The 19,324-nt window shown below is 40.9% G+C and overlaps 1 protein-coding gene across 2 annotated transcripts in view; it reads left to right on the forward strand.

Annotated features, from left to right (window-relative positions):
• Positions 1 to 19,324, forward strand: part of DYNC1I1 (dynein cytoplasmic 1 intermediate chain 1) — a 251,207-nt gene that overhangs the window by 44,186 nt on the left and 187,697 nt on the right. For both annotated transcript variants that reach the window (XM_066627128.1, XM_066627126.1), the window contains exons 2-4: positions 4,787 to 4,903; positions 10,256 to 10,370; positions 17,260 to 17,350. In XM_066627128.1, coding sequence (XP_066483225.1) covers positions 4,796 to 4,903; positions 10,256 to 10,370; positions 17,260 to 17,350 — 314 coding nt within the window. In that variant the 5' untranslated portion in view covers positions 4,787 to 4,795. The remainder of the gene's footprint in view (positions 1 to 4,786; positions 4,904 to 10,255; positions 10,371 to 17,259; positions 17,351 to 19,324) is intronic.

The following is a 19,324-nucleotide window of genomic DNA, read 5'->3' on the forward strand; positions in this document are numbered from 1 at the left end:
GAAGTAAGTCCCATTGTGTTCAGTGAGACTTACTCCCAGGAAAGGGTGGATAGGATTGCAGCCTAGGAGCAGGAAGACTTGGGTTAAATTCTTGCTCTACCATGAAGTTTGTAGAGTTACCTTGGGCCATTCACCATCCCTCAGCCTAGCCCACTTTACCCACTTCATAGGGTTGTTAGGAGGATAAAATTTGCCCTGCTAAATGGGCAATGGGGCACATTTTAAAGTGGTGTCATCTTATATTTAGAAGGGGGAGAGCAACTGTCCGTTTTCACCACAGTCTTTTCCAGTAGCTGTTGCTGGTGTCTTTTCTGTAATTTTTTTTTTTGAACCCTTTGGGGACAGGGCACCATTTGATTTATTTTACTATGTTAACCACTTTGTGAACTACTTATATTAAAAAGTGGCAAATATACTGAACATTAAAAATAAAAATAAAATGGGAGGAGGAGTTCACATATGCCATACTTAGCTTGGAGGAAGGCTGTATGAACAGGGAATAAATAAAATGGGGCCATAGCTGAAGGAGTGGCCAAGTGCCAGCCTTGACTTCTTGTGCCAGATATTTTTGTTTCACCTTTTTTCCCCTTGAAACTCTACTGTGAAACTCAATAGCCGTGCTGGTTGCTGCTGTCTTGTGTATGCTTGCCTTCACTCTTGATGTTTTGCTCCCAGCCTTCTAAGCATGGTAGTCTTTGTCCCTTAAGTCTTTTTCAAGTGTTCGAAAAGTACATTCAGTGAGCATCCAGCTACTGGGTTAAAAACTAGATATGTATTCAGACATGTATCCCATATGACATTGGGATCAAATATTACAAAGAATTGATGAAAAACAAAACAGCAGGCAAAAGAGAAAGTTGTTTCCTCTAATGGCCTTAGCTACTCATTTGGGAAATCTATTCATATCTGCCAAGCAGCTGGAAACTAGATAAATTCTCAGGATTTCTTCTATCAGACAAAACATATTTTATGGGTGGAGATTGGAATCTCAGTCTTTGTCACCAACCTCAAGAATAAAAGAATTGCAATGAGGAGCAGTATCTAGTTCAAAGAGGATCTCTATAATCCAAATCCATTCAACCCAATAGCACCATCATCTTAATAGGGTTTTGATATGAATGCTGGCAGACATTTATATCAGCATGCCCATCAAAATTCAATACAGCAATTGAAGCAATAATTATAGAGTGAGGTTGCTTCTCTTATGCCAACTGAACTATTCTTTGTCAGGCAAAGGAAGAATAAACTACCCAGTTGTTTGTGTGGGCTTTCATTTAACGTTATGGGTCAGGACTGTAAATTCTGAATTGATGTCTCTTGTAGATAGAGCCTCTACACTGAAAGCTATTTCACATGATTATTTAAGCTTGCAGTGGCCACTTGAAATTGCTCTAAGTGCTAGATCCCTGTTAGTGGTGAGCCAGTCATCCACATGCAAGTGCCATTACACTTCACATTTATCGTGCCACAGTTGATGCATGTTTAGGGTGGTTTGCAACCTGGCGAGAAGTGCCTTAGTCTGTTCACTGTGGTTCCTACACTCATCCAGTGGTTAGTGTGTACAGCAATTTTAAGCAGATTTGTTGATATCTGTTAAAGATGTTAGATTAATTGCATTTCTTGGGTTATGTGGTGGGATTGTTCACAGGTTCATTGGCCTGCCCTAACTGTGACAGTGAGCTCATGGGGCAAGAAGAGATTTCTGGGGTGGAGGTCAGACCCAGATGAGAGTATTCAAAAGGCCAGCAATCATAAATCAATTGGTAGCAAAAAGAGTCAGATTGGAGTTGGAGCTGCAGGACCTTGGACAGCTCCAGTCCAACAATTTGCTCCAAGAATGTTTGAGGCCCAGCTATGTCCTCATATCCTCCCTTGTCTGGCTACCTAGGTGGAAGGACATATTTAAAGGAGCAGTCTTTATCCATAGAACCTTGCACCACATCAACACTCACATATGTCTGTCAGGGTGAATTGTTCCCTTCAGCAGGTGATAGTGGAGAAAGAGTCATGGTTCTGCTATAAATCCTTGCATTTTTCTGTGTTTGTTCCTTGGTTCTTTCTGTCTTTCTTATTTTCTTCTGCAAAATTAATTTCTCCTTACTCTCTCTTTTTGTTCATTTGGTTTTGTTATTCTCTTTTGCTTTTATTAGACATTTAATACACCATTTACATTTTAACCTTGTGTCTGCCTGGTTCCTCATATGGGAAGTACAGTGGATTTTCATGTCTCCCCACACTGCAGGAACTACTGTGAATAATTTTGATAGGAACCCCTGAAATTCAACATTTGTCTAGGAGGGTTTTTTTTTCCCAGGGAGCCCCTCTGGCTAGTCAATCTCCTGTACTGGTGGCAGCAGATCCATTCTGCTAAGGCTTTTCCCCATTTCCCACTCAACTGCATGTCCATATAGCAGAGAGAAGAGAGCAGAAAGGAGTGAGTGCACTGACATTCTGGCCCCTGTGTCACCCAAGGCCAGGACTCAGGTTGTCGCCCCTCTTGTGACCTGAGTGCCATCTCTAGCCATCTGGGAGCCTTTGGAGGGCCAGGGAGGCTGTGCGTAGCCTCCCTGGCTCTCCAAAAGCCTTCTAAGGCCATCCTTCTGGCTGCCTCAGAAGGCCCCCGGACAGGGGTGGGGGCAGTGATTAGCGGGTGAGGAAGGTGTGCTGCCCTCAGACACATAGCACCCTGGGGCATTTGCCTCCTTTACCCCCTAGGAACGCCACTGAGAGAGTGTGCTAACCATTAGGCTCTACATCCAAGATCTGCATGTGGTTGCTGACAGCTCTTCCCTCAACAGATTCCTTGGACATTCTAGGAATGTCACTCTGGGACCTCTGGGCAACTTGCAGTACCAGCAGTAGTCGCTGGAGGCCCTGGCAAAAATCCTGCATTGGGCTCCTGTGGCAACTCTGCCTGCTCCCTGATCAAGTGTTGGGTGCTAGAAATTCAGCATCCTTTGACGCCATCCCACTGACTAGTTTTTGGAGGAAGCTGGGGTCTATGCCATGGTATAGTGCAGGGGTGGCCAACATTTCAACTTTAGGGCTTCGGGACCTTTAACAATTGTTTAGATAAGGGAATTTCAGCAGGTGCAGCTTGTAATCTGTGAGAAATTCCATCTCAAGTTCAGTGGGACATACTTTCAGATAACTGTGTATAGTATACAATTGCAGTCTTGGTATCTGTCGAGATTGCAAACTCAGGCAAAGTCCTGTCATCTCATTTTGTGTAATGAGTATGGATTTCAATTGAACTGATATCTTCCATAGTAAGGAACTATAAAACATTTTGAACTGTTTTATATGAGTATCTGAAACGTCCACCATTTTGAACATTTCATGTGCCACAGTCACGTGAGGTATCACATTGCCTTAGTGCATGGTGAAACTAAACACATCTAGTGACCATCCAGTAAAACAACATTATGTGGCATCAGATTTGAAATAAAAAAAATATAGGAGGCATTACTTTTGTACCAATTGATGGTGCTATATTGATTAATAATAATTTTCCCTTATTCTGTCAATAATGACCTCCTCCTTCAAAGTTGGTATTATCACTGGGAGAGAAGCTTCCACTGGCAACTGCCAAGGTTACCTTATATGTGCAATTTGAAACATGTCACAGAAGAACTTGTGAACTGTGTCTGGGTAGCTTGGAAGAAAGTAACATTTTGAGAGTATATCTTTTAATGGACATATTTGGCATATCTGGTTTCCTGTTAGTGTGGGCCTTGACACCCATTTAAAGTCCTTTTGCACCCATTAGATAATAGCCCTCAGCAGTCTGTACATGGAATTGGCGCTGATTATTCAAAGCTCTGTTAGTATATTTGATTAGTGAGGCATAAAGCAAAAATAAAAAAAGGAATGCATAATTGGCTTTAGTTTCGAGGTTTGACTCAGTGCTGTAAAGGAATCTTTATGTGCTGAACAGTGTTTAGCTAAATCAATAATGATGCCATTACATGCTGATCTATAGTATAGTTCCCATACTGAAATGATTTCCCTTGCCCATCAGTCTCTGAATCTTAATTCCCCCCTCAATTTCTGAGATGTCATTTTGTTAACTGTGATTATGGACAACCAGGGTTTCTCTTCCATCTGGATCAGAAACTGCAGGCTGTGGTGGCTAAGAACTTCCCTATTAGGTTTAACTGCAGTTGAGACCAGTATTAATGCCAGCAAACTGTTCAACCACAATTAAGGGATAATTTGCTGCAGAGAAAGGACTCATGTATCCTAAGGCTGGTTTCAATTTGTTAACCATAGTTAATTGGAAGTCAGCACCAGTCTACTGAATTATGTCCCCTTCAAGGTGGCTAACCTGAGAAAAAGGTGCTGAGATGGGATCAGCCTTAGACTTCAAAATCTGGGTCTCAGGCCTTTGTAGCTTTCTATCATAATAACAGAACCACATTTGGGCTTGAACTGGCAAAACACTTAAATTAGGTTTGTGGTACATTTATTTAGTCCTATAATACTTTCCTGGGAATGACTCCTGTTGAACTCAGTGTGGCTTACTTCCAAGACATGCATAGAATTGAACAGTAAGATGCCCCTTTTAAAATCCAGTCATTGCCTATTGAATACACTTACTTGTTTTAAACTTTTACTGATTTCCAACTGTCCAGGATATTTCTAGGGTATGCTTACAGCAGCACCAGACCCATTGTCAGAAACCCTCAATTGGTATCATTTAAAAGAAGAAGAAGAAAAAGATTTAATTCTTACTTTTGCATTGGTTTCTAGCATTTTTTCACAGGCAGTTTTCCCTTCCTTACAGAAAGTCACCATGTCAGACAAGAGCGATTTAAAAGCAGAGCTGGAGCGCAAGAAACAACGGCTCGCTCAGATAAGGGAGGAGAAGAAACGGAAGGAAGAAGAAAGAAAAAAGAAAGAGGTAAATGTGCATGACCCCGCCTACCAAGTCTTCCTTCCAGCATATATTTGGTTGGATTTACAGAATATCTTGCACAAATTCCTGGATTGGAACCCTCCTTCAAAACAAGGTTTCAAGTAGAGGGCGACTGCAGTTAGCCAGTTTGGAGATTGCAACAAACTGTGTTTAGGACTAAACAGAAAACTGAAAGTGAACAGAAGTCATGTGAATGCCTGGCATGTATAGGATACCTTGTGAGTGTAATTGTGTCTACATAGACACCACCAAACGTTCTTTAAGAACCAGACCTGCGGAACATGAGAGGCACTACCATCTGCTGCACCCGGATCAATTGGCAATAGCACAGCATGCAACAGAAATGGGTCATCAAATAAATTTCAAAGCAACACAGGTTCTTTCTAATAATTGATTTTATTTCCCAAGACTTTACAGAGAAGCAATAGAAATATTTTAACATCCTCAAAATATCAATAGAAAAGAAGAGGCTCTGCATCAGGGGGTGGGCAAATTTTCAACTTTAGGGGATCCTGGACCTTTAACAATTGTGTAGGGGAGAGAATTTCAGCAGGTGCAGCTTGTCATAAGTGAGATGACAAGCTGCACCTGCTGAAATTCCCTTTTCTATACAATTGTAAAAGGTCCAGGATCCCCTAAAGTTGAAAGTTTGCCCACCCCTGATCTAAATATTAGTAATACCTGGCTTCCAGTCCTAAAAAGAACAAACATTAAGGAGCTTTATAAGGAAGATGTTCCCAACAGAAATGGAATACTGTGACTAGGCTGAGGTTGCTTTAAGAATGCAATCAGCAAAATGGAATGCAATCAGCAATCAACTCCTTGTTAAAGATCTAGAGGGTGATACTCTTTAACTGCTGTTTCTGGCTTTCTCTCTAGCAATATGTTCTATGAAGGCTTCTTTCCCTGACAAAGTTCTGAAAAATTTACAGAATGAAACACTGGACTTTTTTTAACAACATGGATTTTAATCGTTTGACACAACTGTAGTCTTCCCCAGTGGCATAGCTAAGGCAGTGCAGGGGGTAGTAATTGCACCGGGCATCAAGCTTTAGGGGGCAACAAACTGAACTTGAAAACCAAAATTGTGAAAATCTTGGTATGTATGAATAATACCATCATGTTATATAGCATTGGAAAGGTAATTCAATGCAGAGTGCAATGAAACAAACTGCACTGGAATATCTGTGTTCTATCAAAAGTTATGGCCAATTAACCAGAAAATGAAAACACAACTGTCTTGTGGAACAAAAAGTGAATTTGCTTAACTCCAAACTGACCTATGAGACGGATTGTTCTGAGTGCCAATGGGATGTTATTATGATACAGTATGGAACCAATAACGTTTTACTTATTTACTTAATTAAATTTGATTTTATCATGCGGGGGGGGGGCTAAAAAATCCTCTTTGACCCTGGATAGTGGATAGATGCCTTAGCTATGCCACTGACTGGGGGGAGGCAGCAGAGCAAGTGAGTGGTGAGCTGTTGGAAGGACAAGGTGGGTTCCTCCCAATTTTCACTTTTTAAAAAGCCCGGGCATGACATCACTTCCAGTTGTGACATCACTTCCGGGGCAACATTTTGAGCTTGGCACTGGGCTACATGATCATTAGCGACGCTGCTGGTCCTCCCACCCAGATATGTTAAATTGTTGGAGAGGTCATGTGACTTGTTCTGCCTGACCTGGATCACCAAAAGGCCATAGACCTGTTATTGCTGCTTAGATTCCAATTGCAGCAGTGGTCTTTACCTTGTCAATAACTGCGACCCAGCTTCAAAAGTCCAGCAGGGACGGTCACTGAGGGAGTGTGCAACCATGTTTCCTATTGTTTTTGAGCCTGGTGGTGGCCAATCACTGTGTGCTGCAACTGTGTCATTTTGCCCCTTCTCTTATAGGTAGTTTCTAGGTCAATCGGAGCAGCAGGAGGGGCAGAGAGTAGCAAGGCAACGGCAGGCACTTAGTTTTGAAATACAAAGGCCTACTGGAGGTTAGGGGCTTGGCCAAACCAACCCCTCCAAAGCCTAGTCTCCTTTGAGATTTACTTCTAGGATCACTAGTCCTGGCTGTTGTTCAAACTGTGTAGGCCTGAGCCTTAAAACAAAATGGTGGTGACAGCACTGTTCTAATCTAACTCTGGCCAGATTGTGATCTGGGTTCCTATCCACCTGTTGAAGATTTCTGAGCTGCACTGTAATCAGAATCATATGGTGCAGTTGTTGCTGGACTGTAGCACTTCAGCTGGTTAACCCATTTCTGCCAAGCCCACAAGTGTACGCATTTGATCCCTGTTGCATATATGCAACTTTGGGCAGAAATGGCTTTTAATTAAAGTGAATCTCCAATTTAACCATGTGTGGCTTCCTGTAAGAACAAAAGTTCCTTCCTGCACAAGGAAAACTAACCTATTGACTTAAGTTCCCAATCTATAAAATAAAAATATTAGGATCAGTGTGAATGGAAATGAACTAAAACGGTGGGTTGTATGACTCTAAGCATTTGTTTAGAAATACCTGAGTAAGAACCCTGATAACTGTATATACATGGGATGCATGTAGAGGTTTTTAAAAAAGTGATTTGAAATAGGATTTTGTATGTGTAGGAACAAAGAAGGTATGTGTGTGGGTGCATGATTTTTTTTTTTAGTTCTGTTACAACCTGTGCCTCCCTTCCACCGCCCCTTATGGCTGGCTAGCTTGGTTGCTAAGGTAGCAGATTTGCACTTATTGTTCTTCAGCAAAGTAAACGATAATTGCTGTTGCATTTTTGTCTCCTGGCTTTGGAACATCTTTGGGTTCTATTAAGGTTTGAATGACATATTAGTTTATTTGTCCTTGACAGTATGCGTGAGGTTTTTCATTAAGGGATTTGTACTTCTTTTTATTCACTCACTTAGCGAAACAGAGATGAGAATTGGCAGGGACCAGATATTCATTTTCATGCAAACTCAAGGAAGCATTAAGTGATTATGTTTCTTTTCTTTCAGATGTCAACATTTGCTGCAGTTTAAAGCACCTGTTATCCCTTTTCTAATAACTGGTTTGCTTTTAACTGACACTTTAATATCGTACGTGTGTTTCATACAATTATTGGGGAATGTGATTTGATACAAGGCAATGCTGAAATTTGTCTGGGTTTTTTTTTCCATTTTATACAGTTTGTACAGTCATCCACAAGCAACTGAGTAGGACATACAAAATCACTGCATGTCAAAGGGCCTCATTTCACATCTTCTGTGGCAGAGGCTTGCGGCCTGTACACCACATGCCTCCCAGTGAACAGAGCAAAATATGAAAGGGAAGTGTGTATTTCTTTAATACACAGAAATATAATAATTTCTTTAATACACATTTAATAATGCACAGAGACATGCAGTAGGGCACCCTAGGGCAGTGGTTCTCAAACTTCTTAGCACTGTGACCCCCTTTTTAGAATGACAATCTGTTGAGACCGACTGGAAGTGATGTCATGACTGGAAGTAACATCATCAGTTTAGGCCACTGCCCTAGGGAACTTCAACTGGGGACAACTCTCTGGTGTATATCCACTGCATGTTTACAGATACCTATTTTTCCTTTATGCATTATGATGTTCAGTATCTATATTTATCATAAACACTAGTAAATATGAAAAGTCAGTATGAAAACACTAGCAAGACACATAAAGTATAACTTGACCAAAGAAGCACCTTTCATGTCTCTCTATAGAATGTATGGCCACTGGTTTTAATGCTTTTAAAAGGGGCAGTGGCGTAGCTAGCGAGGGGCGGGGGGCAGTCCTCCCTGGGTACCACCCTTGGGGGGATGACACCACAAATGACCCAACATTGCGAAGGTTAGGAGTAACCCCATCATGCCATATACCATTGGATGTGGAATTTCCAATGCAATGCAATGCAAAAAACCAGAGTGAAATATCTCCTTTCCATCAAAGGTTATGGCCAAAAAACCAGAGAACCAAAAATGTATGGAGCCCTATGGAAAGTGAAACCGAGCCATATTGCATGTTTACTCGTGAGTAGGTGGACATGCCTTAGTCTGTCAGAAAGGGCAGGCTGAGAGGAATCCAATGACACCAGAATGATTCCTATCCAATGGAAGCAACCCCCCAAAAACACCCAAGAATGAAGTCACTCCCTCCAAGCTGAGGAATGTATTGAGCCCTATGGAAAGTGAAAGGAAGCCACAAGGTCGCGTTTACTCACAAGTAGGCAAACGTGCCTTGGTTCCTGGTCAAGTTGGGCACAGGTGAATGTAAGGCTAGCTGCATGATCCCGATCTGATGAAAGTGGAGCTCAACAAATGCTCCAGAAGGAAGCCTCCCCCCTCCTCCAAGAATAAAACAGAGGCTTCAGCTGTAAGGTGAATTTTTACTTGTTTTTAGACTTGCAAAGCTGGGTGAATCCTGATAGTGATATCCTTACTCTCCCCCCCCTCCAAGCCTGGATCCCCCACAATCTCCTTTTCTCTCCCCCCCTCCAAGCCTGGATCCCCCACAATCTTCCTAGTGACCAAAATTCTGAAAATTGTGGCTTTTGGGAATAATACCATCATGTAATATACCATTTTATGCAGAATTTCATCCATTGCTTGTGGGGAAATATTCACTGCATTTATTTTCTGGCCATTATTATTATTCATTTCATGTCATGACTATTATTATCTCTGTCTCACCTACCTCACGGGGTTGTTATGAGGAAAAAATAAGGGGAGGAACCATGTACACCACCCTGAGCTGCTTAGAGGAGGGTGGTATAAAAATGTGAATGAATGAATGATATAATATAATATAATATAATAATTAATTAATTACGTCAGATGGGGTGACAAAATTTTATGGGCCTTGGGTGTCAAATGACCTAGCTACGCCTCTGAAAAGGGGGCCACACAAAATTATGGAACATAGGATTATTAATAGCTGTTAATCATGATAGCTTCCCTGTTCACAGGCAATAGTCCTCAAGATATCAGATACTGGGGGAGGTGCAAAGAACAGGAGAAAGGTATTACCTTCATGTTTTGTTTTTAGATTTTTCTGGAGAGTTTTTGCTTGCCACACTGTTGGAAACAGTTGGGTAACCAGAAGTTTAGAAACAATGGTCATCTATATGCATAAGCAAGAATATATAAAGACAATCACCCTGTCTGCCAATCTCCAGTCATCAGCAGTATGCTGCTGCTGAGAAAGTCTGCTAGACGTATCTCTCACAGGTTATCACATACATGATAGATGGTCCATTTATCAACCAGTAATGGCATAAGACAGAACACATTTTCCTTACTGCTCCCTTTGCCTTGTTTCTTCTCTTTAGTGAAATATTCATTATTGTTATTGCAGGCAGATTTTCAGCAAAAGAAGGAACCAACGCAGGAAGATTCTGATCTAGACCGGAAGAGAAGGGAGACAGAAGCTTTGCTGCAGAGCATTGGTATTTCTCCTGAACCACCTCTAGGTACTCAGATAAACTCATTCACAACATTGTAGCTTCATTAAGATTCATGCAGTCTTTGGACTATATCATGCTTTGATTTTCTTGTTTTGGCTGTGTCAGTGCCATGATGCATTCTGCTTAGACACTATGCATATCACTGGTATAACCCAGTACATAGCATTTCTGAGTGTTACCTTTGCCGGTCAGCTTTCCCTCAGTCATATCCATTTACAATGTTCAAAACTGTTGGCACATCAGTACTATCTTTGGCTGCTGCTATTCATTCATCTCAGAATAGGCTGCTGCTATTCATTCATCTCAGAATGTTACATCATGCATTCAATATTTTCTTATACATAATAGTACCACTTAGAAAACAGATTCCTTTACTGCAGTTTTAAAAATATATAGTATGGAAAAAGCAATATAAATATAGTAGTCAATGTGCTTGTGGTTTTGTTCTGTATAATGTATCCTTTCCTCCCTCTATGGCTTTTTGAATTATTTTTTTCATTCCATCCTAATTGTGTGTACTGAAAAAAGCTGGGTTTTGCTTCCAGGTTCTTTTATGTTGGGTTGTTGCACACAATCTTACTGTTGAGAAATAGTCTCTTTCATTTTTGTTTTTTCCTCTTCCCTTACATTTCACTGACTTACCTATTCTTGTCTTTTTGTGTATACTAACAAAGGAAAGCAAAACATTAACCTGATAAGAGAGCAGCAGGCATTACACAGACAAAAGAGGGGGGGGGAATCCCTAACAATTAGAAAAGACTATAAAAATCAGGATACAAATTATTCAAAAATATTTTATTATGCTATGTGCATGCACCCTCACTTACACAAATACATTTATTCAATCGATCTATATAATTACTGAGAAAGATTAATGTACAGGTATATTCCTGGGTACATTGTTTGCAAATGCATGTAATACGCATAATGGAACTGTCATGGTACCCTAAATAAAACATTTATTTACTTAAAAGATTGATATACCTCTTTTCTAAAAACTGTGACACAAAGGGTGCAATCCTAACCCATTTTCCAGCACCGACATAAGGGCAATGCAGTTTTGAGGTAAGGGAACAAACATTGCCTTACTTTGAGAAAGCCTCTGTGAATGCTACCCAGCTGCAGGATGTAGCACATGTTCCATTGGTACCGCTATGCCAGTGCTAGAAAATTAGCTAGGATTTGGGCCAAAGTGGTTTACAACTAGAATCCAAACAACACAAAACAGCAGTTCCAGTAGTTTCAATAAAAGAACAGAAATTATAGACAAGAAATTTGCAATAATATTGCAAATCAGGAGCAATCCGTAAAATCATAAAACAGCAGGCAAAAATCAGTTAAAAGTCAGGTGGACTAATGTTTTAAGTCTCATTTAAAAGCATTCAGTGTGGGGGCCTGATGGTCCTCTCTGGGTGTGTCATTCCATATTTGTGTTGCCACTACTGAAGAAGCCTTGTCTTTTGTCCCCAACAACTACAGGCAAGATAGCAGCATCTGAAAGAAGGACTCTAAGGCTCAGGGAGATTCATATGGGTGAGGTCGTTATGTTACTTTAACACTGAGAGCTAAAGTTTCAGTTTGCTGGATGCATTTCAGCCACAAAGGTCCTCTTCTGCAATTTAACTACACACAGTAAAATATAGATCTGCAGGTATAAATTCACATTTTTTTTTCAGACTGTAGAGACCCTAATAAGCAGAAATTGAGTTACCTGAGGAGATGTATTAGGTTTCCTGCCAGTAAGAGCATTTTGTTCTGTAAGCAATACTAGGTAGTCCTGTTAAATTGATTTTTGATAGATGTATTTTATGCACAGCTACATGTATGAACCTGAATGAAAGTTTTGGCTCCTGTGGGTCTTTATAAATGAAAAAAAAAATCTTGCATTTATTTTTACAAGTGGTTGTACAGTATTTCTCATAGGGAAAGCCTGGTCCATTTTATCTGCCTATGGAGGGTGAGTTTATTCACCATTCTTAAGCTGTTGAAGAGGGCCCTTGCAGTTTAAGCACATCTGGAAATTTGAAATGTTACTTGGTGTGAACGCTTTTGAGTACCATTAGGTTTATTTATATATGTTTGTGAGCAACAGGCCCAGTAGCATGCAATGCCAATGAAAAGTCTGTGCATAGTGCAGCTGCACTGTGGAAGGGACTTTTTCAAGGTAGCAATGAGAGATGGGATCATAGAAGGAGGCAGGGCTTTTGATGGCATCATCTGCTGTATCCCAAAGGCCATCAGAGCAGTCAGGTTGCCTGAGCTCTAGCTCAACTTTGTACCATCATTTACCAGCAGTGAGGTGCTGACTTAGCAGCACTATATACCTCTCCTTGCAAGACACCAAGCTAAATAACTACCATAGGGTCACATTTCTTCTCTCTTTAAATCACCTGATTTAAATTGGGAACCTGTATTTTTACCAGTATTTGTATTTTTTCATCATTGGCTAACATAGCTTCAGGAAGAAGATGTCGATTCAGAATACAGCGTGGAAAATGTTTAAACGTGACTTGGGACATAAGAAAAGCCCTACTGGATTAGGCTGGTCATCTAGTTCAGCATCTTGTTGACCACAGTAGCCCACCAGTTGCCTTTGGGAATTTCACAAGCAAGAGGGAAAACATGCTTCATTCCTGCCATTGCTCTCCTACAACTAATATTCAAGGGCATATTGCTCCTGAACATAAGAACATAAGAACATAAGAACAGCCCCACTGGATCAGGCCATAGGCCCATCTAGTCCAGCTTCCTGTATCTCACAGCGGCCCACCAAATGCCCCAGGGAGCACACCAGATAACAAGAGACCTCGTCCTGGTGCTCTCCCCTACATCTGGCATTCTGACTTAACCCATTCCTAAAATCAGGAGGTTGCGCATACACATCATGGCTTGTACCCCATAATGGATTTTTCCTCCAGAAACCTGTCCAATCCCCTTTTAAAGGCGTCTAGGCTAGACGCCAGCACCACATCCTGTGGCAAGGAGTTCCACAGACTGACCACGCGCTGAGTAAAGAAATATTTTCTTTTGTCTGTCCTAACCCGCCCAACACTCAATTTTAGTGGATGTCCCCTGGTTCTGGTATTATGTGAGAGTGTAAAGAGCATCTCCCTATCCACTCTGTCCATCCCCTGCATAATTTTGTATGTCTCAATCATGTCCCCCCTCAAGCGTCTCTTTTCTAGGCTGAAGAGGCCCAAACGCCGTAGCCTTTCCTCATAAGGAAGGTGCCCCAGCCCCGTAATCAGCTTAGTCGCTCTCTTTTGCACCTTTTCCATTTCCACTATGTCTTTTTTGAGATGCGGCGACCGGAACTGGACACAATACTCCAGGTGTGGCCTTACCATCGATTTGTACAACGGCATTATAATATTAGCCGTTTTGTTCTCAATACCCTTCCTGGAGATAGAGCATAGCTGACATGATCATTAGCTATTGATAGAAGTGTCCTACATGAATTTGTCCAATCCCCTTTTAAAGTAATCCAAGCTGGTGGCCACCATCTCTTCTTGTGGCAAGACAGACTAATTATGCACTGTTTGAAGAAGTACCTCCTTTGTCCATCCTAAATCTCCTGCCAGTCAGTTTCATTGCATGATCCGGGCTTGAGCATGGTGAGAGAATGAGAAAATTATCTCTCTGTGTGTCTCTCTCTACAGCATACATAATATTTAATGTCTCAATCATATCTCCCCTTAATTGCTTCCCCCCATGATATAAAGCCTCAAATATTATAGCATTTCAGTGTAAAGATGATGCATCAGCCCTCTGATAATTTTGCTTCTGTCTTCTGCCTGACTCTGCTGTTCCAGTCAAACAGCCCTGCACAGTTGTTTTACAGTAAAAGTGAACGAGTTGGAAGATGTAATGATGGATCTCCCACGTAGTATTTCACTTATGTATTTTTGAAATTTATCCCACTTTCTTACAATAACCTGAAGGTGAGCAGCAATGACTGTTATAAGAACAATTTAGAAATATTAAAAGCACAAAAGGAGAAACACCCCAATATCCACATACCCATCAACTGTTCCCACTTGCCCACTAAAGATTAAATGGAAATGGTGGGTCTTCAAGGCCCTTTAAAAGGTCAGGTGTGAAGGAGCACCACAAAACTATTGTGGAGGGGAGCCCACTATGGGGACCACTATAGAGAAGACCCTGTCCTATGTGTGTGTGCAGTGAGTCTTAGTACGTGATAGAGTATGGAACAGAACTGCTTTCCCCAAGAGCATAATGGGTTCCTGTGGCGGTAGGCAGGTTGATTCCTAATATTTAGTTTGTCCCTTAGTTGTGTGGGTGGAGCAACATTAAAAATGCCCATGGACATGCCAGCTGGCTTTTGCTGGATGACCATGTAAAATGACTTGATGCCCACCCTGGCTCTAATATCCATGCAAATCAAAACACAAACTCCTACTGATACAGCTAAAGAAGCAGAACGAATGAATAATAGGCATGTCACCTACCACTTCTCACCTGGGCCTGCCAGTCATGAGAAATGAATGCCTTTTGCAATCTCGATTCATTTTGGTGACAGTTCCTGGTGAGAATATCTGTATAGTGTTGGACCTCACTCCACAGCCAAGCAACTTGATTGGCATTTTTACCACCATACTTGAAAGGTTTTGCAAAGCATTTTAAATGAGTTACTTGGTTAAATCAAAAATAAACTGTGCATTTCTTTAAAAACCAAGCCAATGTCATCAGTGTACATTTTCTCCTGTGTGAATGTCTTGAAGATTAGCTACATTGGAGCTGTTTCTGTGTTTTTCATTTCTGTTCAGCTGTTCAGTGCCAATCTAGATTAACAACAATAGCAGCAATTCACTCTTGGCCCATCTTTGCTGTGTACATTGAAAAACAAATGTTCCCCTTTTCCTTCATGGTTTATTAAGGTAAATTATGCTTTTTCACTTTTCCTTTGACCCTCAACCCCAGGCTATGAATCACATGATCAAACTGACTTATATTTTGTCTCGGTTACACTTAGGGAGGCTCAAACAATGGCATCCTTAGTGCAGTTTCTGAGCGTGGATTAGGTTCTGCAGGCCTGGTCATTCTGTATTGAAAATTCTTATTCAAACTGCTCTTTAAAAATGTATTAGAAGCTTTTGTAAAAGGAACAGGGAAAGTCCAAAGTGCAGAGGTCTTTGTGCTGATGCATCTTCATTCCATCTGAAATAGAGCTTCTTTCACACTCACAGTCCCTGTGCATTTTTGTAGACAATGGAGATTTAAAAGTTCTGTTGGGATCAAACAGAAATGTAGAATGATAGGAAATGCAAATCTTGCATTTATATTATACAGGTCCAGCCTATTGATACACGGATTTTTTATACATGGATTTAACTCAACACGAATGGCCCCTGCAAATGAGAAGGAATGTGCTGATCTCTGGAGATGGGGGGGGGGGTAATGCATCCCTTTAAAATCAATTTAAAAAACTGAACAGTCCTTTAACAATAGCCTTGTTAATGAGAGAGAGGGCAGCTGGCTGACAATCCATCAATCCTTCTCTCTCCAGGCGACCCCTCCCTTCCCCCTGAGCAGGTAGAAGAAAGGTGATCACTTTGCATTGGTGAAGGGAGGGACTAGCTTGGAGGACTTGATGGATTGTCTTCTTAATGACTCTTATCTTACATCACAAAGGTCAGCAAGTCTGTTTTTAAATCACCAAAAGATTTAAAGAAATCTTTAATTTCTTTCTTTGAAAGAAACTTTGAAAGAAAGAAAGAGCAAAGAAACTTTGTCTTTTAAATCAATTTGCTATAGTGCGTTTTTTTGCCATCCAGGTGAGTGCTTGGAACGGAACCTACGCGAATAATGAGGCTCAACCTGTATTTGTGACAAATTGGTTTTATTTAATGGGGAGCTTGCCATACTGCATGCAATATATAGGCTGTATATTGCCTTCCCAAACTTAATTACCTTTGGGACAGATTTAAAAGTATTAGAATACATCCATCATCAAAGGAGTGGTGCCTTAATAAAAACTGATATCTGAGGTCAGCATAGGTGTTTTATTTTACATGTTGGACATACCTCCTTTCCCTTGCTTAACTAGCTAGAGTGTGTTTCGTTGTCATTGCATCACAAATTGCTAATAGCCCCTCTTGAATATCCCTGACTAGGAAAAAGGTAGTATTTTGACAAAGGATAATGTGCAATCTTTATTGTTCTGGAAAAAAAAGTTCCCACATTATTTTGATCAGGGTAAAAAAAGAGCACTGTGAAGTTGTTTCAGCATCCGCTGACAGTTGTCACCATAAGCAGCAGCAGCAGCAGCAGTAGGCTATTACAACAGCGGGCTATCCAGCAAGGCAATGGCTTGATGAACATCACTTGGTTACTTTGCCCAATAAAATGATCAACTTGGAAGACTTTTCAAAGAACTGTGCAACACAATTTTTGCCTCTTGTTTAATGTTTGATTCCATTTTTCCAGAGCAACTGCTGATCCCATAGTGAAAACCATTTCCATGGGGTGTCACAACAATCTTTCAAGTCTATTGATTGCCACACATTTACAAAATAAAAAAGTTCCAAGATATAGCTTACTCTTTCAAATGCATCTCCTAACCACGCATCTTAAAATGGATTACAAGAAAAATAAAAAAAAATTATTACACTTAAGTATCAACTAATATGATCGTTGTTCACTTCAGGCCAGACTAAAATTCATTTCAACTTTTAATCTCCAATTATATTTAGAATTCGCTTGACTTTCTTCCTTTTCCTTGCCTTTCCCTCTTTTGCTTTCACCATTTCAAACTCTCCCATCATTCAACTGTTTTATCATTTGAATCCTTGCTTATGATTTGTCTGATGCTGCTCTTCATCAGTGCAATCGCTGCATGTTTTAACTTGGGATACCTGTTATTTTCATTATTTAGTCCCAACCCCTATGTCTCCCTCTCCGAAATCAGTGAGTACTCCCAGTGAAGCTGGCAGCCAAGACTCCGGAGACTTGGGACCAGTAGGAAGGTAAGATGAAATGCTGAATTAATGCATGCACTTCTGTGTGAATACTTTACCCACCTTCCATACCATCCAGTTTGTAAGAATTCATGTAAATTGCTGTGAAGAGTGGGTGATGCTTGCTATGTTTAGGTTGCAAAAAACCCCGTAGTTCTATGCACCTAAAGAGTTTCTAATTTCAGGGTTTTTTTTCAAGCATGCCATGCCACATGGCAAACCATTCATGAACCCAAAGGAACTTTCAAAACCCATTCATGATATGGATTGGGTGGTCTGTTCAAAAGAAAAAATGTCTGGTTTTCCAATGGGCTTGTGCAGACCCTTAAGCTAAGTTTTAAAAGATTTTCAGATTCTGGTATTTTTGTTTGTGATTCCCAACTGGGGTTGTGGGTTCCTGAGGCACTTGTTAGGGGTAAGTGATGGGATGTAAGAAAGGAGTGGGATCTAAATAATTTTTAATGAAGTAGATTTATATGCTGGCAAGAATTCTTTGCAGCATGAGGATTTGACTTCTATTGTGTCACACTGTTGGCCCGTTTGGCTCAGTCTTGTCAACACTGACTGCCAGTAGCTCTCCAGATTTTCATATAGGAATCTCTCTGCCCTATATGAAGATGCTGGGGATTGAACCTGGGACCTTCTTCATGCAAAACGTGATCTATCACTAAGCCATGGATCCTGACTTGTGCTGGAGCAGGCATGCTGGTGGGCCTGCACTGCTTCTAGCCCAAGTTTGGGGCCAGAATTGGTGCAATCTGAGGCAAGAGGGAAAACTCTCCCCTTATCCCATGTTGCACAGCACTGGCCCCAATGGCTCTACTCGAATCTAAGTCAACTCAGGACGTGGCGCAAATCCGAGTAGACTGGAGCAGCCAGAGGCTGCTCCATGCCACTCGGGAATTGGGTCAGAAACTGGCATAACTGCCGGATCCTGGCCTAACCTCCTGCTCACCCTCCCCCGTTTTCCCCCTCTCCCATTTTCAGAGTATGCTGTCTTTTAGGGTAGCATTGTCCCTGGAGTTTATGGCAGAATATGTTTGTAGCTCTTGTAGATTACTTTCTTAAAAGTTACTTATCAATTTTTTAGTTTGGGTTAGGAAAAAAGGGAATAAATGTTCTCTAAGTTGCAGAGAAAAAGTTGCAGGCCTATAAAAATACTAATAAACTAGAAAGATAAACCATAGACAGGGAGTTTAAAAAATGAACAAGAACAACAGATATCCCTGGGAGTAATTTAAAAGCAGCTCTTGCTTATCTGTTATTTTTCTGAGTTTATAAGGATAGGCATTAGCGTCTCAAGGGATAAACACAGGATAATCTTGCGTGAAATCTATGGCCTAACTGACAGAGAGGAATGCAGTCTCCTACCTATATATCTAGAAAAGGATGTTGTGTTCAGAGAAGGGCTTTCATATGGAGAAAGGATTAATCATTTTGCCCACTGGAGAAGATAGGTTTTAAGCAGTTTTAGAAAGATACTTAGAGATGACGCTGCATGACTAGCGCATGGATGGTTCTAAAACACAGTGCTAAAAGTAGGAAAAAGCTTGGTCTGTTAGTAAGACTGAAGACTGCTCAGATCAGAAGGTGACGATCTGTAATGTAAAACAGAATATTTATAATCCAGTTGCCGCAAGTACCGCCCATACAAATCAAAGGAAAAGCACATTTATAATTACAGGATTAAATAGTGTGGAGCAGAGCAGCATCAATTACACTGCCCTTTCATAATAAGTGAGTTGTGTTTCCCCAGGCCTCCCACAAATATCCGTATTATGACTATATTTTTCTTTGCCATGAAATAGCCTTGAAATGGACTTTGGTTGTAGGTTGCAGAGAAAACTACAGTATGTAACTTGCCCATCTTAGATTGCTTGGATAGCTTAGTGCAGTGGTTCTCACCCTTTTTAGCCCGGTCGCTTGCCTTGGAGTGAAGCTGTTCTAAGTGCCTAGAAATAGAATGATTGATGGATTGTTAGC

This window comes from Tiliqua scincoides, chromosome 5, assembly GCF_035046505.1.
Source record: "Tiliqua scincoides isolate rTilSci1 chromosome 5, rTilSci1.hap2, whole genome shotgun sequence".
Lineage (NCBI taxonomy): Eukaryota > Metazoa > Chordata > Lepidosauria > Squamata > Scincidae > Tiliqua > Tiliqua scincoides.